Source organism: Callorhinchus milii, unplaced genomic scaffold, assembly GCF_018977255.1.
Source record: "Callorhinchus milii isolate IMCB2004 unplaced genomic scaffold, IMCB_Cmil_1.0 Scaffold4, whole genome shotgun sequence".
Lineage (NCBI taxonomy): Eukaryota > Metazoa > Chordata > Chondrichthyes > Chimaeriformes > Callorhinchidae > Callorhinchus > Callorhinchus milii.
In genome coordinates, this window is record NW_024704745.1 from 72,448,595 (window position 1) to 72,473,520 (window position 24,926).

A 24,926-nucleotide genomic window follows, 5' to 3' on the forward strand; every position below is an offset into this window, starting at 1 on the left:
GTACTGTGCAGGAAATAAAGGCTGCCAGCAAGGAAATATATAAACAAACAAGCAAGAACAATTTTAGAAACATAAACATGTCTCATACACACATGTGAAGAGGGTCTTACTGCAAAACCTGCACACTCACCCAAACTCCTAACCTTTCCTGGATACCTTCTTAATCACCTTGAGCTCTTCATCCAGCCCATACCAAGCTATCCTCCCAGCAGGAAGTCTTCTCTATTTGTAGGTGAGGGGGAGGGGGGGGGATATCCTCTTTGTTAAATGTCAGCTGCCCAACTTATCATCTGGTTCCTCCCCTGTTCAGCCCTTGCCTCCCTAGGACTACTCAGGAACGGGCATCTGTGAAATGCTGACCTGTTTCCGTTTACTACTCCATCCCATCGTCTTCCTTCCTGCTCATCCATCAAGCCCTGTGCTGACCAACCTGGTGTCAGCCTGATAGCAACCTCTTTGAGTCAGAAGACTGTGAGTTCAAGCCCTACATTGGGACTTTGAACTCATAGTCTGGGGATGCTGAATTGTTGGATTCCTTAAGCAGACAGTAATCAACAACTGCAACAGGTTGCCAGGAAGGGTGTTGGAGGCCAGTACATTGGATTCATTTAAGAAACATCTTGATGCTATGATGCATCAGTGGGAGGGGGGGTAGATTTGGTGTTCTGAAGGGATTAAATCGGATGGGTAAAAAGGCTTTCTTCATCCATACCAATCTTGTGAACCTGTGAGGTGCCTTCCTTCAACTGGAACATTAAACTGAGCTCTTGTCTGCCTGTTCAGGTAAATATTAAACATCCCACAACACTACTTTGAGAATAGAAGATAATCTTTCCTGGTCAACAATCCTCAGATAAAACTAGTCAATCCCATCATGGCTAATTGGGGATATTACTGAGGGCAAATTTACTGCTGTGTTAGAATAGACAGTCCTTACACTTTGCAATAAATCCTGTATGGCACTTTGAGACATCCTCCTGATGTGAAACATGTCATATCAAATGCAAGTATTATACCAAATGCAAGGATTATTAATCATGTACCCCAATCACACTGTAGTATTTTGTCAGTTTATACGAATCCGTAATACTGTATGTAAATTAAAAAAACAGAAAGACCAAATGTAAAGCTGTATTTATTCTTTTAATTGCTAAAATCTGTCATACTTTGGAAGTTTTCTATTGTGTTTTAACAGTACAGGTGAGTACTTAATTCAGAAAATAAGAGCTTTTGGAGCAAAATTAGGCTATAGAGCCCAACGAGCCCTTTTCTTTTTGATAGTTTTCACCTTTCTCTGCCAGCCCTCTCATCATTTCCCTCAATCCCTTTGGTGTTCAGGTACACATCAACTTGCCACTTGAATCCATTTTTACTGTTATACAGTGTTATTCCATGGTAACTTTTTGCCCTTGATGTAATATAAGTTCTGTAGCTCAGTGGTCAGAACGCTCTTCTTACAAGCGAATAGAATCCAGGTTCGATTCCCGGCAGGGCGAAATGTTGGGCAAGTTTCCTTACCCCACACGCCTCTGTCTACCTAGCAGTAAGTAGGAAGCCGTTTGTTAGTCGATTGGCAGATCACTTTTCCGGGGGTAATAATTCTTTAAAAAAAAATTGGTCACTCAATCCTCGACTGTTTGTGGGACACTGCTGTGTGCAATTGGCTGCCACGTTTTACCCCTAAAATATACAGTCAATTCACTTTACAGTATATTCTGTGAAGCGCTTTGGGACATCTAGAAGATGTGAAAAGCCCTATATCAAATGCAAGGATTATTATTATTATATATTATAAGTCTGCCTAATTTCCTCTCTCATATCTAACTTCCAAATATTGAACTTAAGTCCCACGGCCATTACATATAATCAAAATAGCAACGTGCCCCAACACCAATCTCTAAGGTAGCTCAAATGTAATCTCTTTTTCGCCTTAAAGGTTTACTATTCACAACTGTCTTCCATTTATTGTTTTTGAGCCAATGTTCTGCCAACCAAACATTTTCGTGACTGTTTTGTGATGCTTCATCTTGTCCACTAAACATCATTTGAAACCTTGTCAAAAGTTTTCTGAGAGCCAGATTGTAATGGTACCAAACCAATGCCTGGTAGCCTGTAGGAGAGTGGGGAGGGAGGGGAGGGGAAGGGGGAAATACTCTGTTTCTTTGTGTTAAGTTACTTTCCTGCTAACCAGCACTTCAATGTTGCTATTGCTGACCAGTCAGTCCAATGCTTCAGCTAAAACAGTCATGATGGAGTGGAACACAGGGGAGGAATCAAACCCACAGTCAGTCTTGTTATTAACTGGTTTTACTGACTATATTTAACAACGTAATAATAATCCTTACATTTAACAATGTAATAATGATCCTTACATTTGATATAGCACCTTTCACATCGGAAAGACATCTCACAGTGCTTCACAGAATATACTCCATAGTGTAGTAACTATTTTGTAAGTGAACGCGGCAGCCAGTCTGAGCATAGTAATGTCCCACAAATAGCCATATTATAAAACACAAGGATTATAATATCTCGTGACTGTAATACAGTATAAGGTAGAACAGATAATTAAGAAATTCTTGACGGCAACAGATTAGGTCTAAAATATAGTAATCTCTAACAAGGATCAGTAAATAATGACTTTGAGTCACAAACAAATCCTTTCATCAAGATGATTAGAAGTACATCAATCTGGCCTCGGGCAACTCCATTCCAAAATTAGACTGGTTTCCGCAGGAACAGGGAGAGGTACTTCTGGTTATCGGAAGGAGTTCCCATTGGCATCTCAGGAGTCTGTTTAAGGAACCCCATTAGAAATCGCTGCAGTTGAGACCTCATTACCTCTTTCAGATCCTTAATCATAACACTATTTGTCTCACTATCATCCAATTGTTGTTGATCTTCACTGTATTATGAATGCTACTTATGTGGACTTTAACTGTATCTGTGAATAATTCTTTGGAGGCTACGAGGAATCATTCAGTATTAAGTAATTATTCACGTCGCCTTCAGGTGGAATTTCTGGGAGCAATTAAGCTACTGAAAGATATAAATTGAGAACTGATCTAGATAATAAGGCATCCATTGTTTGCCCATGTATCTTGTCTCTTTCTTAGATACACTTGTGTAATTAAAAACTTGTAGCTGTACGTTTGAGCGAAAGCTTTTAACATCTGCTTAAAAATAATTACAACTTAAGCACTTAATCAGCAATTTTTTTTGAAATTAGAAAGAACAAAGGAACAAAGACACAAATGTGAACGGTACATACCCACGGAACGGAGGGAATCCACACAATAGAATATAAGTGATCACACCAGCAGCCCAGATGTCGACTTTCAGGCCATAGCTGTGAAGCAAAACTCCTCATTAAGAACGTAGAATATGAGCCAAATGCAGTAAAAAACAATAATAAATTGGTCATTTTCAATCTACGACTGTTTGTGGGACATTGCTGTGTGCAATTGGCTGCCGCGTTCGCCCACAAATATGTCAATTCACTTTACAGTGTGTTCTGTGAAGCGCTTTGGGACGTCCTCCCGACGTGAAAAGCGCTATATCAAATGCAAGGATTATTATTATTAACCAAACCTTGAACTGTACCAGCTAATCTCCCCAGCATTAGTGCATTGTTCACTTTGTAGATGATACTTGACTTTAAAATTAGTAGACGCAGCAGCTGAAGTTGGGATGCTCTGGGTTCAAGTCCCAGTGCTGTTTGTTTGCCCTGGCTGTGTGGACTTTATCCAATTTCAGCTGGGCTAGTGGGTTGGGCTCTTTGTCAAACTGCATCATCTCCAGCAAGAGCAGAGAAGGAAGCATTGGCAGTCTTGAATTGGTTGCAAGGTTCAAAACAACAGCATTGTCCATAAATTATTTCAAACAGAATTTTAGTTAATTAGCTAAGGAGAGTTGGACTAGATTAGGTAGCTCATGTGGGTAAAAAATATTGGTGCAGACATGCTGGGCCAAACAACTTGTTTCTGTGCTGTAAAATTCTATGACTAAGTAAAACGGATTTAAATATTCATCTGGAGATTAAATCCAGGGTGCACTAATGAGATTGTAAATCTCATTCTGCATGAGATTTGAAGGAGTTGAGTGGAATTAGATCTCCACTATCTCAATGCTGGACAAATCCACAGGACTAATTTGCACTTGCATAAGTGGTAAAATTCCCATTTGAATTGGGTATGTTTTAACAATGGGTTTCGGCATAAAGAAATGTGCCACAGATCCAGTGGGAGGGAAAAGGTTTTTCTGAGGTTTAGTTCAAGCAATTTGTTGGGCATGTAAATCTGTGTTGATCTGAGAGTCATTATTCAAACAATGCAAATACGTTCCATTACAAAGCATGTACTTTTCTAGTCATAGAAATGCACCAGACTTGTTTTTCTCTGATAACAACAAGTAACATCATAGATTTGTATCTGACATTTATTATCAACCAAAAATGAGCATCTAACTACTTGAAATGACACTTGGAAGGTCAGTAACAGCAGGTGAAAATTTCAGAACTGACTAGAAACTGTATGTTCATGAACTGACCAGGACATCTCTCATGACAGTGAATTCTGCACATGTTCAGTCATGCAGAAAACCATCAAAGTTCAGTCAAGTCTGCAGCATCAGGCACACATAAAAGGACTGCCATCAAAGAACAGTTTACATCAGAAAATCCAAACGACCGTTGACTACAAGATTCGATAACAACTTTCAAGGGAGAAGGGGATAGATATTTGGGGAGGACAAATTTGCAAGGCTATGGGGAGAGAGAGGGGGAGTGGGATTAATTTGGATAGCTCTTTCAAGAGCTGGCATGGCACGATGGGCCAAATGGCCTCCTTCTGTGCTGTATATTGCTATGATTCTATAAAGTGGTGAAGGAATGCACGTGGTACATTACCCAGTTTCTGCGATTATTTCTGGAGCCACGTATGTAGGGGTTCCGCAGACAGTGTACAAAGGCCCATCCACTAGTGTGGCAAGACCAAAGTCACCCAGCTTCAGTGACTTGCTTCCATCCTGATGCTCGTAGACCTACAGAGGGAAAAGTAGTACAGAGAGTTAATATTTCATGAAATAAAAACTGCATGCTTGCCTGTTGCTATAGCAATGATTGCCCAAAGGACATCAGTTGATGTGCTAGCCTGCTACTAGGAAACATTAAATTGGGCACATATTGGAGGCACATTCCATGTCCTGGCATTGCACCATTTGGGTCAATACAAATTTGATGAAGGAAACCCTCACTCACAACTAGGACATACTCATTCAGGAGCTCCTGTTTGCACATCAGGTTTCAAAGCGTCCATACGGTTACATGCTTTGCCAGTTTTCCTAATTATCTATTGTCATATATTATGTGTTGTGACACTACGAGTTTCTGCACAACACATAATTTCTTGCATTATCGATGGCGCGATGTAATAAAACAACATTACATTGGTATAGGGCCTTTCATGTCGGGAGGACGTCCCAAGGCGCTGGACAGTGTACAGCATTTCAGACCTGAGCTGGGGTCAGGGGGGAGAAGGGAGGGGAGGGGAAGGGGGGGTGACCGATGGCATGGTTGAAAAGGAAGCTTTTGAGGCGGGACTTGAAGGAGGCGGTGAGCTGGAGTGATTGGGGATGGAGTTCCAGAGGTTGGGGGCAGAGTGGCTGAAGGCTCTCCCGCCAATGGTGGGGCGGGTGGGTCAACAACAACAACTTGGATTTATATAGCGCCCTCCATGCCGGACAGTGTCCCAGACGCTTCACAGAATCGGGGGACATGGAGCAGGCAGGAGCCGGCTGAGCGGATACTAGCACTGATGGAGAATGGACCCTATGCCTGAACAGTAACAACCTCATAAAACACACCCCAAAAATTTGGATATGGATTAAAAGTCATTATTAAAAGCCCTTGAAAAAGAAATCAGGTGTGTAATGGTATAACCTATCATTAAATCGGGGAGCGGCAGCGGCAGCAGGACAGCGCGGGGAGGAGCCTGGGCCTACTGACCCAGGTACTTAAATTCGAATGCTGCCGATAGGTCAAGGAGGACGAGGAGGCAGAGGGAGCCCTGGTCAGGATGTCATTGGTGACCTTGACCAGGGCAGTTTCTGTGCTATGGGCAGCATGGAAACCCGACTGAAGGGGTTCGAATAATGAATGGGCGGAGAGGAAAGAGCGCAGCTGGGAGGCGACAACTCGTTCCAGGACCTTGGACAGGAAGGGGAGGTTGGAGATGGGCCGGTAGCTTGATACTCCATACGCCTCTGTTTAGCAGTAAATAGGAACCTGATTATTAGGCTAGTCGATTGGTGGATCATTTTCCTGGGGTAATAATTGCTTCAAAAAAAAAATTTGCTCACTCAATCCACGACTGTTTGTGGGACACTGCTGTGCGCAATTGGCTGCTGCGTTTCTCCCACAAAATATACAGTCAATTCACTTTACAGTACATTCTGTGAAGGGCTTTGAGATGTCTCGAAGATGTAATAAGGCTCTATATCAAATACAAGGATTAGTAATATTATTAGGCACAGGTTGGCAAGAGCCAAGGCTTGGTGATCCCATAATGTGTATCTCGAGTCTAATGAGGTAAGCAAGCTTGATAGCACAAATTGATTAGGTTAAGCACTGCAAGAGCTGATGGCTGGATTTCCATGTTCAGTGGTCTCCAATGATGTTATGAACATGAGCACTGATCAGGGTTGTTGTTCAGTGCCTTTGCTTATAACGGGTTGAAATTTTAATGATGAACACAGTATAAAAACCAAGGGCAGGAAAACTGGTTTATTGTTTTTCTCCCTCTGTGACATAGAGGAGCTGAAACTAATTGCAGTAGGTCCACCTCTATTCTGGGTCAGGTCAATCCAATCTATGAGCACAGACAGGGGATCCAAAGAGTCCCTAATAAGTGACAAAAACACATGGGAAATGCTTCGGTGCTTGAGCCTATGTTGCTTCAGTGGATGAACATCCCCCCAACAGTACCCATTAGCAAGCTTCACACAAAAACTGTTTGTGGGACACTGCTGTGTGCAATTGGCTGCCGCGTTGCGCCCACAAAATATATAGTCAATTCACTTTACAGTATTTTCTGTGAAGCACTTTGAGATGTCTCGAAGATGTGATAAGGCGCTATATCAAATGAAAGGATTATTATTATTATTATTAAATATACCTCGTTCTGCGAAGGAAAACTATTGGACTTCTCATTCTCTTACACAGCTAAACAGATAGATGGAAACAATTGTGTGGTTCAATTTTAGTTTTTAGTGAATTGAATAAACGTATTTATAATAAAAAAATGCATCAGTGCCTTGTTTCAGTCAGCTTGCATTACCAGGATCACCTTTGTAAGCATACCCTTCTTTGGCACATTATGCTCTGATGTGTTCAGCCATGTGAAGCCTGGACAATGAATTACTTAGGCACAATCAAATCAGGCAACGTTTTAAGCAGGAACTAATTAATGGTAATGAAGTGTCATATACAGTAGTTATAAAGATAACAATATCTTATTGTTTCTTTTAACATCATATCTTAACCATTAAGCAACAGAAATTCTAGTTGGAAGTAATTAAAGTGTGATTTACAACAACAACAACAAGATTCCATTTATAGAGCGCCTTTCACGTCAGGAGGACGTCCCAAGGCGCTGCACAGTTGGGTCATGACCCGAGCAGGGGGGAAATGGTCAGGGTGAGGGGAGGGAAGGGAGGGAGAGAGGAGGGGGGAAATGGTCAGGGTGAGGGGAGGGAAGGGAGGGAGCGAGGAGGAGGAAGAGAGTCGAGAGGGGAGCTGAAGGCACGGTCAAAGAGAAAGGTTTTGAGACCGGCCTTGAAGGAGGAAAGGGAGGAAGCAAGGCGAAGGCACTGGGGGATGGAGTTCCAGAGCCTCGGGGCTGAGAGGCTGAAGGCCCGACCACCGATAGTAGGGCGGTTGGGGCGGGGGACGTGGAGCAGACCGGAGCCAGAGGAACGGAGGGTACGGGCAGGTAGGTAGGGGGATAGTAGGTTGGAGAGGTAGGAGGGAGCAAGGCCGTGAATGGCCTTGTAGGTGAGGATGAGGATCTTGAAATCAATCCTCTGGGGGATGGGGAGCCAGTGGAGGCGAGCGAGGGTAGGAGTGATGTGGTCCCGAAGCCTGGTGCGGGACAGTACACGAGCTGCAGAGTTCTGAATGACCTGCAGCTTGTGGAGGGAGGTGCCGGGAAGGCCGGCGAGGAGAGAGTTCCCATAGTCCAGCCTTGAGGTGACAAAGGCGTGAACCAGGGTTTCAGCAGCGTGAGGGGTGAGGTAGTGCCGTAATCTGGCGATATTCCGGAGGTGATGGAAGGCGGTGCCAGTTGTGGTGCGGATGTGAGGGAGAAAGGACAGCTCAGGGTCGAACAAAACGCCGAGGTTCCTGACTGGCTTTGAGAGGTGGAGAGTGCAGCCTTGGATGCTGATGGTGTCAGCGCCTGAGGTGCGGAGGCGCTGACGTGAGCCAATCAGGAGGGCCTCGGTTTTTCGCACGTTGAGCTGAAGAAAGTTGTCTCTCGTCCAGGACTCGATGTCGGACAGGCAGGCTGTCAGGACATCGGTGGTCGTGGAGTTGAGAGTAGAGGAGGAAAGGTAGAGTTGGGTGTCATCCGCATACATGTGGAAGTTAACCCCATGTTTGCGGATGATGTCACCGAGGGGGAGCATATAGAGGGTGAAGAGGAGGGGACCGAGGACAGAGCCCTGAGGGACACCACATGAGACAGTACGGGGGGTGGAGGAGAAGCCATTCGTTGAGACGAAGTGAAGACGGTGGGAAAGGTAAGAGCTAAACCATTCAAGGACAGTGCCTTGAAGGTTGAGGTGGGAGGACAAGCGGTGGAGTAGGATAGCGTGGTCGACCGTATCGAATGCTGCCGATAGGTCGAGGAGGACGAGGAGACAGAGGGAGCCCTGGTCACAGATAGTCAGGATATCATTGGTGACCTTGACCAGGGCAGTTTCTGTGCTATGAGCAGCACGGAAACCTGACTGAAGGGGTTCAAAAAGAGAATGGGTGGAGAGGAAAGAGCGCAGTTGGGAGGCGACAACTCTTTCCAAGACCTTGGAGAGAAAGGGGAGGTTGGAGATGGGCCGGTAGCTTGATAGCTGCGACGCATCAAGGGAGGGTTTTTTCAGGGTGGGCGTGATGATGGCAGTTTTTAATGGAATGGGGACAGAGCCAGAGGAGAGGGACAGGTTTATGATGTCAGTGATGTGTGGGGCAAGAAAATGGAGCTGGGAGATAAGGAGTGGAGTGGGGATGGGGTCAAGGGAGCAGGTGGTTGGTTTTAGGGATAGGATGAGTTCAGTGACAGAGGGTGGGGAAACGGGTACGAAGGTGTGTAGGGGAGGATGGGTAGGAGTCGGAGTGTGGGAGGGAAGGGGTGGGTGGTGGGTGGAAGTTGGAGGGGAAGTGACCGCGGAGCGGATTCCCTTGATCTTGGATTCAAGGAAATCCAGCATCTCCTCGCAGTGAAGGTTGGAGGAGATGACCTGCGCGGGGTGGCGGGGGGGACGGAGGAGTCCCTGTCCTTGAGTGGTTTAGGTCGTACCTCTCTTACCGTCTTCACTTTGTTTCCATGAATGGCTTTTCCTCCAGCCCTCGCACTGTCTCGTGCGGTGTCCCTCAGGGCTCTGTCCTCGGTCCCCTCCTCTTCACCCTCTACATGCTCCCACTTGGTGACATCATCCGCAGACATGGGGTTAACTTCCACATGTATGCGGATGACACCCAACTCTACCTTTCCTCCTCTACTCTCAACTCCACAACCACCGATGTCCTGACAGCTGCCTGTCCGACATCGAGTCCTGGACGAGAGATAACTTTCTTCAGCTCAACGTGCGAAAAACCGAGGCCCTCCTGATTGGCTCACGTCAGCGCCTCCGCACCTCAGGCGCTGACAGCATCAGCATCCAAGGCTGCAGTCTCCACCTTTCAAAGCCGTCAGGAACCTCGGTGTTCTGTTCGACCCTGAGCTGTCCTTTCTCCCTCATATCTGCGCCACAACTGGCACCGCCTTCCATCACCTCCGGAATGTCGTCAGACTACAGCACTCCCTCACCCCTCACGCTGCTGAAACTCTGGTCCACGCCTTTATCACCTCACGGCCTGACTATGGGAACTCTCTCCTCTCCGGCCTTCACGGCACCTCCCTCCACAAGCTGCAGGTCATTCAGAACTCTGCAGCTCGTGTACTGTCCCGCACCAGGCTTCGGGACCACATCACTCCCACCCTCGCTCACCTCCACTGGCTCCCCATCCCCCAGAGGATCGAATTCAAGATCCTCATCCTCACCTACAAGGCCATTCACGGCCTTGCACCCTCCTACCTCTCCCACCTACTATCCCCCTACCTACCTGCCCGTACCCTCCGTTCCTCTGGCTCCGGTCTGCTCCACATCCCCCGCCCCAACCGCCCTACCATCGGTGGCTGGGCCTTCAGCCTCTCAGCCCCTAGGCTCTGGAACTCTATCCCCCAGTGCCTTTGCCTTGCCTCCTCCCTTTCCTCCTTCAAAGCCGGTCTCAAGACCTTTCTCTTTGACCGTGCCTTCAGCTCCCCTCTCGACTTTCTACCCCCTCCTCGCTCCCTCCCTTCCCCCCCTCACCCTGACCATTTCCCCCCTGCTCGGGTCCTGACCCAACTGTACAGCGCCTTGGGACGTCCTCCCGATGTGAAAGGCGCTCTATAAATGGAATCTTGTTGTTGTTGTTGTATTTGTTTTGGTCTCCGGGTGTCTGGCACATGCAGAAACACATCACCGTGGTTAAGAGTATCCAAATCAAACAGAAAATTCCATGGATCCTACCTACATGTAGAAATTCCAGAGATGTTTATTGGAATAGAACATACACTCTCTCCTTGGAGGGATGATTCCTGCTTATCTAGTTCTGGAAAGTATTATGTGGCATCCTGTAGCTCAGTGGTTATAGCACTCACATTGCAAGCAAGAAACCTGGGTTTGAATCACAAGGATGATCACCTGTCCCCTTCCCCCAACCCCCCTACTTGGCATCTCACACAGTCTTTGTGACGTTATCTTAAGTGAAGTGCGCTATATACATGCAAGTTTTTGTTGATCGCTTAGGCAAGGGACTGGCAGGCTGGCCAGAACTATAGGGTAAGAAAAGATAGAAAACGCTTCCAGTTTTCTCCCTCGCTTCAAGAGAGCGAGGGAGAAAACTGGAAGGGAAAGAAAGAAATGCGGTTCGATAAAGGAAATGTTCTTCCTGTGACAGGGGCTAAATCCATTAAGAGGAATTCTACACCAGTAGCACACAAATAGCGACTGAGCACTTTACTAATAATGATCCCCCCAACCTCAGTAAGAAATATTAAATGAATTCCCACATCAAAGATAATGTAAAAATGAAATCAGTGTTTATGGTTTACTGTCACTTATAAGCATGTACTGTTACACAATGCTAAGTGGACTAAGTGATAGTGTGATTGAGGACATCTTCCTTTATGGCTGTGTGTTCAAATGACCAGCAGCATTCAACCTGTTTGCTGATATATGGGAATGTGGTTTAGCATGGCTGGAAAGGCAGAATTAATATCACAAAGGAAGAATCTTGGCCCTGTGCCTCGCCTCATTGATACAGGCATTGTGCCAACCAACAACAGGTAATAGTGTCTGCTCACCCTGAATGGAGGGTGTGCAGAGAGGAGAATCTCCTCACACTAGAATTATAATAATAGTAGTCCTTGCACCTGATATATCATTTAGATTCTGCAGTTGTGGTCCACATGATTACATTTCTAAATACTATAAAAACATTTGACAACTGATGCTAAAACTGTTTGTTGGACCACTGTTACAATCGGTACCAGTAGCTCACACACAATAACTGAGCACTTTACTAATAATGATCCCCAGTCTGTGTAAGAAATATTCAATGAATTCCCACATTTCAAAAACAAATTCAGAGTTGATCTGGGTTGGGAAGGAGGAACGAAAGGAGCTTTGAAACATTCCTGACGTTAACTACATCTGTAGTATTTGGGACTTCCTCCCGATATGAAAAGCCCTATACAAATGTAATTTGTTGTCGATGTTGTTGTTGACTTTTAATGAGGAAATGGAACTTGGCCTGCACTGCCTTTTGGTGGTTTGAGTCCCATATTTGGGAATATGGGTGTGCGAGTTGCCTTGACTTCAGTTATCATTGAGGCAATTCACATTATTTGCAATGAGAAGCTACTTTGGAACAAGGAGTGATAAGGGGCAAACTTGCTCACCATTTAAAAAAAATTAGGACGCAACATTCTGGTACAAATTCATATCGTTGCATAAGGTATAAAATATCCAGAAAAAATTATCTTAGCATTGCTCCATCCCAATTGAGAAATTAATAATTAAAATTCCCAAACAAATACAATTTGTTGAAATATAATGCTACCATGGCAACCTTTTTAACAGGGTCACCTGGGTCCTTTGTCTCAGCAGCCAACTGGAAAGGAAAGTGCGATAAAATGTCCTATTTCTGGGTTATCGGGTGGTCGCTGATGTTGCTCTATGCACATTCCAATCTATGCGCAAGAAGCACTCCCGATGTCTCTTCCTTTGAAATGTTTCTGAGCGTAGCAGGAAGTGCAGCACTCAAGAAGTGATATCATTGATGATGATGGTGACCACAGGAATCCCATGCTATCAGTGAAGCAGAGCTATAGTGAACGCCACTATAACTGGATTCACAAAATATAGGTAATAACCTACTTCTACACAGATTAATGATTAGTTAAAGAAACTGGTTATGTTTGCTGGGTCAATTCAAATTCATAGTTTTATTATATTTTAATATATGTCTGTGTATAATGCCATTGCGGTGCGTTCAAACTATGAGTTGAAATTCCCAATGGTGGGGCTTCAAACTCAGAACCTTCTTACTCAGAGGCGAAAGCGCTGCCAACTGAGCCAGTCTGACACACAGATTTTGGGTTCCTACACACATCCACAGTAAAAATGTCTATAATCCTCTGAACTAAATTGTCAAAATGTGCAAATTTGGGGATGTAAACTATCCTTCAAATCTTACAAAAAATATTGTACATTGTTTAAAATTAAACCTATATTTTATGTACAGCTGGTTACCCTTGAGGATTTTGCCTCCTTGACTTTCCATCTCAGTCGTAACGGCTGGACTGTCAGCCAGGCTGTTGACCCCAAAGGTGTGCGGGGAATGCATGCAAGTTATTTAAAGCAGCATGTCATTGTTTCAATAAGAACACAGTTGTCTTTCCTGGCAGCTCAGGAGACACCAGGGTTACCAGTCTTGACCTTCAGAACGCAGCGGGATCCGAAAGACTTCAGAGCTCCTGCACAGTTTGTGCCTAGGCTGGTCATCTCACAGCTGGAAGACCTCATACAGTTCTATCACCGTGACAGAAAGGGCTGCTGGCCCCCCTGAGGCAGAGCAGAGGACAGCAACAAGGCTAATCTGATCCCGGTGTCAGAGGGACAAGCCTGGATAATCATGTACTCTTCAGCTTTGAAAATACATCTCAAAGGGTAAATACAGAGATAAACATGACACTAAATAGAATAGAGAATATAAACCCAGAACAATACTTCATTTCAGATGTGCCAAGACAGCCAGACTAAAAGGCACAGCTACAATTTGGTGTAAAGCAATTTTAATCCAGAACCAAAAAGCAGAAAGTAATTATTTACACGGAAATTTATCAACGGTTGGAATGGAGTACGGTTGAGGCCAAGTCATTGGAGTAATTTAAGAAACAAAGTCATGCTGCAAAGTGAAAATGGTAGGTCAAACTAATTCAGCATGAATTGAAAACTTGATTTTATAATGTCTTCTCATGTTAAAATATCACAAAACATTTCACGGCAATGAGAGTTGAGTATAATGGCATTTTGTAGGCAAACACTGCAGCCATTTTCACAAACAGCCATGAGGATGGAACTAATGAATGTTATAGCAGAGAAGAAGGCCATTTGGCTCATTTTATCTGTGATGGCTCTTTGAAGGAGCAATGCATTCAGTCCCATTTACCTACTTTTTCCCTGTATCTTGTCAAATTACGTTTTAGATATCTATCTAGTTTCCTCTTGAAATTTCCTTATCATAACAACTCTGTGTAAAAAAAATCCTCTTAATTTCCCTCTTTGCTCCTTTGATAATTATCTTAAATTGGTGGTCTCTAGTCACTGACTCACTGACCAACTAGAAATATTTTTTCCCAAACTTCTCTATGAAAACCCTTCATAATTTAAAGACCTCTATCAGCAAATATACAATGGGCCGAACAGCCATCTTCTGTTCCGTAAATTTCTATGGTTCTTTGATTGACCTTGACTGTTCCTTCCAGATCTGGAGGATTGTTGACCAGGATACCAGGTGAAACTCCCTGATCTTTTTGAATCACATCATAGGATTTTTGAAGCTCACTTGAAGAACAAACTTGACAATAGGATCTCTGTTTAATGTCTCATCTGAAAGACAGGGTCTCCACTATGGAGTGCTCCCTCCATAGTGCATTGGACTTTCACCTAGATTATAAACGAAGCCATGTGGTTAGAGCCATTTGACCTGGAGGATAAAATGCTACCAACTGAGCAAATTGGGTACACTTTATTTCATTTCACTCTAGTGGACTTTACTTGATTTGCCTGTTAACTTCTTGATACATTCATGTCATTAACATATCACACAACTACAACATTCCAAACCTTAGAAGTAACCAACTCATTAGTACTTGGAGCATTTCATTCCTTCCTCTAAATGTGAACATTTCTCAGTAAATTAGAAAGTTGCATAACATCATCATGTTGCAGAGCCTTCGGGATATTCTAGAAAATATCAAGAAAATTCCTTTGAAGTATGTCATGGGATGCATGCAGCTAATAACAAGCTGAATGGTAATCACTTGAAAGAGAAAGAACTGTGCAGTCAACATGACTGTTGCAGCAGATAAATTTGAAGGAACCCACAAGCAAGCTCGATCGCAACCTTCTGACCCAGAGATAAGCGTGACAGCAACTCATCCAGGCTGACAAATGAAAATCCATTGCGTTTGTGGAGGTGCCTGATTAGAACTGTACAAATTCCAATGTGTGTCAGAAATGTCAAAGAGCATAATATCACTATACAGGTTGTCCTTCAGGGGCATAAAACAAGATTTCTGTCATTTCCTGGTCTTGAAATCCATCACTCCTGAAATATGCTCCCTAAGTATTAAGAATTTAATATGTTTCCTCGGTTTTCTATATTTTTTGATTTTGGAATAAGTTGCTTTTGCAACTTTCCTGATATGCAATTTTCCCTGAGTTCCTGTCGTTATCTGGAATTTTGACTCAAATGGAAAATGATGCAAATTCCTGGCCCAGCAGACTGAGGGGTACTTGCGAACTGATTTAATTTGAACCAATTTTCAGGTAGTTTGGAAACAAATACAGCCTTTAGAGATAAAATATCTGGTCATTTATAGACTTGTTTTGTTTGCGTGTAAAAACATCAGTATGAATAACATTTGAATGTTCGCCAATCTGTGAAAATAACATTATTATCACACTTTTTAGGACACTAGTTCTGTACTTTCATTGTCTAACGGTGGTTGCATAAGTTATCTCATTGCTGTGCTGTTTAACCTTAGTACATTGTATTTGTTCAGCATTTACTGTTCCAAAAGGTCATAAGGATCCACAAACCTTGAACCTTAAATCATACAATCTATAGCATTACTTTACTGATTTTTTTGCAATAAAAATCATGTGCTTCATTTCTTCAACTGCATGTTTTATTTAATGCAGTGGAAAAATGTTGAATCAACACATTGATTGACATCAGCTTGGTTACAAAGATCACAAAGAATATAGAATACCGAAACAGGCCTTTTGGCCCAACCATTCCATACTACCTCCCTAATCCTTATATTTGGCATGTTATTGTGATCCAGTAACATAACTGTTTGAAGAATATACTCTTCGTTTTACTTCTAACTTACCAATAGATTCTCTGGTTTGATGTCCCGATGTACAATGTTAAGACTATGCAGATATTTGATAGCACTAGCCAGATTGTACAACATCCCACTAGCGTCTCGCTCTGTATACTTGTTGGTGGAGGTAATTGCATCAAAAAGGTCTCCTCCCTAAAGAACAGAGCACATCCCATCAGTAACAATCGTTGCGGACATTGAGATATGTCACATCAAATACGCTGTCATAATTCCAACAGAAACCATGTACATCCAACATCAAATCATTGCAATGCAGTGAAAGATTTCAGATACCTCATTAATTTATGACATTTTATTCATCGGATTAAATTTAACTTATCGGAATTTTTTACCGTTCCCCCAAGTCAATTAAGGAGCTCATCAATCTCAAAGCTTTCTTTTTCCAGCACAGAGTTGAAAGAGAATCTTTTATTCATAAAATATTAGGATGCTTTACTCGCCGGAGGATATGACTCAGTGAAATACGATTAGAATACAAATCAGGTTGGCATTTTCTTTTAAAGACTGGTTGACCTACTTTACTCTGTGACTTGAATTTCTCAATAAATGTTCTTACCTTGACAAGCTCCATGACAAGATAGAGTTCACTTGGTGTATCCATCTCTTCAATTAAAAGAACAATGTTGGGGTGTTTGACCCTTCGTAAGATGGACACTTCATTTTGAATCATATGTTCCTGTCAAAATCAAATTAAATGTTTTTTTAACTGATAGGTAAGATTAAAATATTTTTCTGATTTTCAGTGGATTTGCATGTCATTCAGATTTAATTTAGTAATAGTTCCAGGCAAGCTATGCAGTTTTAGCTGGTTGGACTCCAGCAGTACCTCTGGGGTTCCCAAGCATTAGGTCCTGCTAATCTGTGCCTAATACGTTCCAGAATTAGGTAACCAGGATGCGTCCCTCCGGGGAGAGAGTGCGCACTCCATTCCAACAATAGAATTTCCATGTATAGGTGGGATGCATGTAATTCTTAGTTTGGTTTGGATACGCTTAAGCATGGTGATGGGTTTCCGCCTGTGTCAGACACCCAGCTGACACCAAAAGAATTCCAGACCAGTCTAGATCTCGATGGAGAATTTTATTGCCATGCACCAATCTACCCCCCGGCTTAGAGGGTGTATGACTTGCCCAGTGAAGACAATCTGAAATAAATGTTAGGTTTCAAGTCTTTAAATTTAAATCGAACCTCTAGAATTATTGCACTTCTATGCTTTCACTTTCCCCACAAAATACTGTTTAAATATTTTATGGACTTCAGCAGGTGAACATGTCTGATTTTCGATTTAAGAATAAATTTACCAACCAAAGAAATCACTCCCTTAATCTGTCTAACCATTGTTGGTGAAAAAATTCCACATAGGTCTAGACTTATTATATTCATTTAGCGTTTCAGAACATCCAGAAGTTGGCAAATTGTTAAATTCGGTCTTAACTTCAAAAGCAATTTTCTGTCATTCTTAAAACAATTTACTGAAAACCGTTTTTTAAGAATTGGCCAAATTCTGGACTCTTTAAAATGCTACATAAGAGTAAACTCTAGACCCATGAGGAAGTTCTCCCCATTTTCACTCTTAAATAAAATATTGTTTTCCGTACTCACTTTTCCTCTGCACTTGCTTTTATTAATGATTTTCAAAGCATACTCTCTGTTAGTTGACCTAATAAAAAAGAAAACAGCTCATATAAACATGGTGTGTAAACATTTTTTTAAAAAATAAAATAATTTCACCTTTACTGTGCATGCCTCATAAACCATTTCGAATTATTTAATGAGAATAAATTGTTAGTCTCCAGTGTCATAAAGATGATCATTACTTGAACTTCCAATAAACATTTCAACCCTCCGTTCAACAAAGACAGACTTTAGAATTTCACCTCAAACGGTGGGAGTTTGCTTCCAGGTACAAACCTTTCTATACACTCTTTCACGATGGCAAAATTTCCATCTCCGATAGTCCTTCCAACTTTATAACGCTCAGCGATAGATGCTGGCACTTGAGATATTTCATCCACGACTTCTGCAAGAATCAGTGATACTTCAGTTCATGATCATGTAGCAAAAACATAGACTTTACCTGGAGATAATTTCCCCCTTTGGAACACTTGCTCGTCTTTGATGGCATGCACTTATCAATGGAAGATCCCAAAATATTATGATACCCAACTCTACCATCTCTCTGCCTTGATTTCAGGACCAGTGCTGTTCTGACTAACCATATGTCAGACATCAAGTATTGGGCGAGCTTTAACCTTCTTCAGCTTGATGTGAGGAATGATCATTTCCAAGACTCTTTCACTTGGCTCCCATCAGCGCTTTCTCATCTCAGGTGCTAACCACATCCACTTGCATGGATGTACACTCCAACTCATCGAGCCAGTGCAGAACCACAGTCGACTGTTTGATTCAAAGTATCTTTTATGCTCTAACTTGCTCAGATTTCCCTTATTAACACATCATCCACCTCTGCCACAATGTCTTCTCCCTCAGCTGTCCAGGCACGAGTATTCAAACTCGTCGGATTCCCCAACTTCCTCCTACATAAGCTGCAGACCACTGAAAATTCTGTAGTTTGTGTCTTTTCCTGCATCAGGCTTAGTCATCTTATCAGCCCCTTTCTCGCTCAGTTCCACTAGCTTCCCATTCCTCAACAGTTCAAATAGTGTTTTAAATCACTCTACGGTTCCGTGTCACTCTGCCAGTGCAACCTCCTACACCCTGACCACTCCTTCCGCTCAGCAAACACTGGTCTGACCATCCATTTCAGCTATTCTACCCCACTGTCTGAAACCATCCTGGGATCATTTTGTTCTTTCAAAATTATCTGGGTTACCAAAAACATCACAATAATATTACTAACAAAGAAATACAAAGAGATTTTTCAGACACTGATGAAGAAAATATAGCCTTGTTGTAGAATTGAGATGAAAACATCCCTTAACTAATCCACAATCCATTGTTTTAAACTGGAGCTACATTGGAGCACCATGAAATCTAAACTCTTTGTTCGACAAATACAAAATGAATGCACTTTATAAGTTAAGGATAACAACCCGCGTCTCAAGCTTAAATGCAGATATATAAATGGTATCAGGCTTGTAAAACAAATACATGAATCATTGCAAAGCGAAATGTATGAATTACAGTATATCTGACCTGTGAACCATCTTAATTATAGATGTGAGAGACAGATCTATTAATCCCCAACTCAGACACTCAGGAAAACAGCTGTGCAAGCCTCCTTATATATAAAATTGTTTTTATTATTAATGAAACATCAAATTCAGACGAGGGTTAGTGAATGGATGTGACTTGTACATTTCGGTGAGTGTGCCATTTTTGTAAAAGGTGCTATCAAGATATACTTTAATTAGCTTGAGCTTAATGCTCCCTTAAACCATGATGGAAGCTTTCCTGGATACTTATCATAAATTAGAAAAGAGTGCCCATTTTAGTGGATTGGGATGAAGGTGCAATAAAAACACATGTTAAGGAGAGGAATGGCAATGATCAACAGGTTCTGTTGTTACCTTCACACGCAGGTCCATCATTGTCATCCATTGAGCTGCAGACTTTAGTTGATGCCAGAGATGTTGAGGATCCACTGTGCTGAGAGCTCTGGCAGCAAAGAGAAATGCGATTGTAATCAGTGAACGCAGTTCACCCTCGGGCTTGGCGGCATTATTTTATTGTGAACTGCATAAATGTTAGAACATACATTCAGCTTCTCCATGAATCTTTTATTCTCTCCTTAAAAAAAAACAACTGCAACAATATCAAATAGAGCAAGCGTAATCTATTCCAATGTGCTGCTCTCTGGCAGTACTAAAATTATCAATCCCCACTTTGATAAATCCTCTTCATTGTGCTGGCCATTTGGAAAGGCTGGTGGTCTGCATACATTCTCATAGTTTGTGCATAAGATCTCTTCTGTGTCCTGAACAAATAGCTGAAAGACTGGAGTTTCAGTGCATTCCTGTAGGCACAGTATAGGAGACCTTTAAACTTGTATCCTTGTGGACTGGTAAAAAGAAGACCGTCAAATCACGCTGAAAATAGTGGCAATTCTTGATAATTCCCAATAGGAAGGTTAAATCCTTTGTCATTGATTTAAGTGAAATCAAGTCCATGGGAACTGGACTTGCCTCTTGGACAAAGAACCCACCTAACAACAGATAGATCATGTTTCATGTACAGTAAAACTCGTGTAAGTCTGATCTGTATAAATCGTATAATTGCTTAAGTCGTTCACCTGCCCAAGTCCCATTTATATTCTATACAAGTTTGACAAAACTCATACATTGTATAAATCGTATTTAATGTATGGTCCCAACTGATACCACTTATGTGAGGTTTACTGTATATTCTCTCTGAAGCTTTGACTTAAATAACACAAACCTTCTCATCATGTAGCAGAAAGCATTCATGAAAAATACTGTGCTTTATCCAACCCTGAATTAAGAATTATAACAAAGGAAAATGAATGCATTATTATCTAATGTAGCTCTTGAATACAAAATTACTCTTAAAAATCAGCCAAGAATTATTATGTGGTCATTGTATTCACAAGTAGATGTGGTTGAATAGCTTTATAGTTTATTGTTAAACAACTAGTTCTTAAACAAAACAGACATTAACTCAGCTATATCCAAGTGGGTGTAAATATTGGATGTGTTTGTGGTTAAGTGGGAAAAAACATTCTGTCACAATGAATGATTTTTAAAGTGGTACTCCTGAAATAAGAAGCTTTCAATATATCATTTACTGACTGCAGAATGCAGAATGCACAAAAGAATAACAGCTAACAAACTAGAAATCTCTATTTTCAGTCTGGTTAATTTATGTTGGAGACACCATATACAAACCATTTTCCAGCAGAAACCAGCCAGCCATTCAATTGTTACTCAGGAGCATAACGATGCTTTCCTCTGTTACTAATTGTTGCCGATGGAGGTGTGAATATTTGCATTTTGGAAGCCCAGGTTATAATAAAATAAGTATTTCCCTCATAATGATCCGTATTTTGATCACATCAATTAAAATGCAAAGTGCGGATGACTAACAAATGCTTCATTTGCATCTAAAGGGCAGTTGGGATGAACTGAGGTGATTCCCTCTTGCAACCACTAAAACAATCTCATGATCGATCATCTCCAATAACACTTCAACCAGCTCCAACCTGAAACTAAAAGAAAGCATTAATATATCTCACTGAAATGGCTCCCTATAAGGATTTCCATCTTTGTATACTTAAAACAAGAAATAATATTAAGTAATAAGGCTGCATTTCCCTGCCATACTGTATCACTTAATTCAAGATTAGCTCTTCAACTGAATGGGCCTGATAGTCTCCTCCTTTAATCACGTAGGTTGATAAATCACTTTCCATCAATTGTTGCTTAACTATTCTAAAAAGTGAACAAATGCACTGCTATTTCCAAATCTATATTAGTAAAACCTACCAAGCTTTCAAAAACTGTTTATAATGTTGAAAGTTTATTGAGCAAATTGGGTCTTCTTTTGTAAATTATGCCAAAAATTAAAGCCCATGGAAAGCCCAGAATTTATTCTGACTTGACTCCAGCTGTATCTAGCCTAGATTAGAGATAGTTTACTTACCCGAGATTTCACTGTAGGAAACTCTTGAGGCCTATGGGTGGGGAGGGGAGGGGAATGGAAGATCTGGTATGTGATCTGAGAATTAGTGACAGAACAGAAGCTGTAGTTTTATTGTGCCATATCCATAATGACAGGTTTCAGGCTAAACACCTTCCTTCTGCGTCCCCATACATCTGGAGAATGGTTTCTCGCTCAGCCTTCTGCCCTATGTTTCCTTTTAACTATATCATTGGTTTGGTTTTGTTTTTATTCCCAGCTGCTAGTAAAGTGTATTTTTAGATGATTTTTTTTAACTTCAATTATTTGCTTTTTTAAAAAAATATTANTTTTTAGTTGACATTAATTTCTACCCGATGAAGTGGTAGGAAAGCTATGCTCGATTCATGACTTTTCTGATCAGCAAAAGGACTTGTACCAGCTCTCAGCACAATTCACGCTGTGTATTTTCCATAGTCCTGTAACTTAGTGGTTAGAGCACTTGCCTCGCAAATGAAAGAACCTGGGTTCAATTCCCAGGCAGGGCGAAACTTTGAGCAAGTTTCCTTACTCCACATGCCTCGGATCACCTTTCCTGGGGTAATAATCCCTTCAAAAATGAATTAAAATATCTTATAAATAATAATTTGGTCACTCCATCCATTACTGTTTTTGGGCCACTACTGTGCGCAACTAGCTGCCACGTTTCGCCCACAAAATATACAGTCAATTCACTTTACAGTATATTCTGTGAAGTGCTTTGAGATGTCTCGAAGACGTGATAAGGCACTGTTTTAAATGTAAAGATTATTATTATTAAAATGACCAGGAAAGAAGTGGCAATGTGCAATGAAATGTGCCACATCAAAAAGCTAACTATTGTCAGATCTGAGGAATAAGTCCTAATTGAAGAAATGGTTATTTGCACAGAGTTTTGTGAGAGTGGCCAATGATGTCAAACATGTAGATGCATTTTTACCCTGTTCGCAACTGTGCGATGCACTACATTGATAACGGGAAATGATTTAAATGATGCTCTGTCTGACTTTGTGTGTGGTGCTGATACCAGGTGCAAAAAGCTTTAAAAATGAATCTATTATTATTATGAATGGATTATTATTATTATCTATATAAATGCAGTTTTATTGCAATATCAGAAGAAATATCAAAAAAATGAAGGCTAGACCCAAGATTCCTAATCTAAATTGTAAACGTATAGATAGAGTCACGTCAGCTACCTACAAAGAAAAATATTTCCACATCTCTGGTTGTGCGATTTTATTTAGAATCAGGTTTAGTCCACATCTTCAGTAAATACATAAGGTAACACATCTAGGCAAAAGTGTTTGTTTCAAATCAACTGACTGCATGCATTATAAAATTAAAAGCAATCCTGGGAAATGCAGAATATCCCATCTAAAATATTTGCCGTGATCAGTCAACACATGAAATGATTACCACTTCTGACTGAAACATTAAACCATCTTCGGGTGATGAGTAGCTTGAATCCTTTCGACACTGACATTTTCAAGATTTATTAATAAGGTGATGTCTTCAATCTGAATATTCGAGCAGTGGGACTCAATTGTTGAAATACAGGCATAATAAAAGGAAATTGCATGCAGATTTAACTGTTTTACATTGCATAAGGTTGGAGACTGGGTGAAAACAGCCTTGTACACATCACTTCAACTACAAATCTATTCCTCACACACAGAGGTACGCATTTTACATGGAGCCTATTCAAAACAAAGCGTGCACACTATAAAGCAGCAAATTGAAAATGCTTCTAAGGGAGAAGGCAAAAGCTTGAATACTATAATAAAGCACACACATTGCATGCTGGAGTAACTGTAGCACACATTGGGGTAAAGGCAGCACACACTGGGAAAAAAGGCAGCACATGCTAAGGCAAATATAGTGCTAGCAGGTGTAATCTTAGTGGGAAGGAAAGTGCAAGAGTTATGAAAATGAAATGCTTGGTCCATCGCTCAATTCAACCTCTTTAAAATCACTTGTCGGTTGAACATTGTCAGGAACTGAGCATTGGCTCCCAACTGCAACATATCCTTATTTTGTCAGTGTCTTGTCAGGCAGGTGTAATTATTTGGGGCACAATATTCCTTCAGCTGCCATCAATACCGCTCTGCAATGTACGGACAGGAGAGACGCTTCTCTGGGGTAGGACACTCAGTACACTCTGTTGTCGGGTAAATACTTTGCTAGCAGGAAGAGCTCAGTTTAGAAGCCCAGCATGAATGCTGGTATAACATGGATGCTAGCGGGCGTGGAGGGCTCTATATAAATGCAAGTTGTTGTTGTTGTTGTTTACACAAAAGTGACACATAAATAAAAATAATTTGGTCACTCAATCCCCGACTGTTTGTGGGACACTGCTGTCCACAATTCGCTGCCGCGTTTCGCCCGCACTTTAAAACCAATTCACTTTACAGTATATTCTGTGGAGCACTTTGAGATGTGATAAGGCGTCATATCAAATGCAAGGATTATTCTTATCATTAAAAGGCTTGAGAGCTTGAACATCAGGGATTTGAAACTGAAAACTCCATGTGTAAATTCACTATGTTACTTAGTTTTAACCAGTGAAAAGGGTTGCCTTATCAATGGAAGGATATTTGCCCTTTTATAAGGTTTTATTAGAATCAATTTGATGTTGATTCACATTAATCAAATCTAAAATGCAGTATACTTCCAGGTCGAAGGGGTCAATTCAATGTAATAGAAATCAAATTTTAGCATGATTCACTAGTAATGAGTTTTTAACCCGCAAGTTTACATTTAATCGTTTCTGCCTTTTTAGTGAGACAATCAGTCTTTAATCTTATCAAAAATATTAATCTAATAATTGCAAAAAGATATGAATGTTAAAAATGGAACTAAGCCTACACTTGGAACCTGTTGAGGTTTCTGTGGAAGGCTGTTATCTACAGAAAGACAGTTTTACATGTATACATTTCCCTAAAGATATGGATGAGAATTGGTGAATGAGTTGTCATGTGACACTCTTTACACTCCTAGAGATTATAATAATGGTTAAGTAAATTGATGGAACAGTTACACTCGGTCTTCGGACAATGCTAAAACATAGGCATGTTCTTAAAGAAAATCGAATTTCTTAGAACCCATGCACGCAAAATATCATGTCTTATGTAAATCTAATTTTGATGATTTTATATTACCCATTTGTAGCAGGATGAATAATTTCAATGTGCTGCTTTTCACAATCACAGCAATAAAAATGAAACACACAAACAAGGGATGAAGAGTCATGCAGAGATACAGGTTGCTGTAGTCTTACAGCTGCAAATACAACAC

The 24,926-nt window shown here is 41.4% G+C and overlaps 1 protein-coding gene across 3 annotated transcripts in view; it reads right to left on the bottom strand.

Moving 5' to 3' along the window:
* The window catches only part of dclk1a (doublecortin-like kinase 1a), a 167,566-nt gene that overhangs the window by 34,655 nt on the left and 107,985 nt on the right, over positions 1-24,926 (bottom strand). For all 3 annotated transcript variants that reach the window (XM_007891262.2, XM_007891264.2, XM_007891263.2), the window contains 7 exons: positions 19,526-19,613; positions 17,907-18,015; positions 17,598-17,655; positions 16,552-16,671; positions 15,981-16,127; positions 4,907-5,040; positions 3,272-3,349 (listed from right to left, as the gene is read on the bottom strand). In XM_007891262.2, coding sequence (XP_007889453.1) covers positions 3,272-3,349; positions 4,907-5,040; positions 15,981-16,127; positions 16,552-16,671; positions 17,598-17,655; positions 17,907-18,015; positions 19,526-19,613 — 734 coding nt within the window. The remainder of the gene's footprint in view (positions 1-3,271; positions 3,350-4,906; positions 5,041-15,980; positions 16,128-16,551; positions 16,672-17,597; positions 17,656-17,906; positions 18,016-19,525; positions 19,614-24,926) is intronic.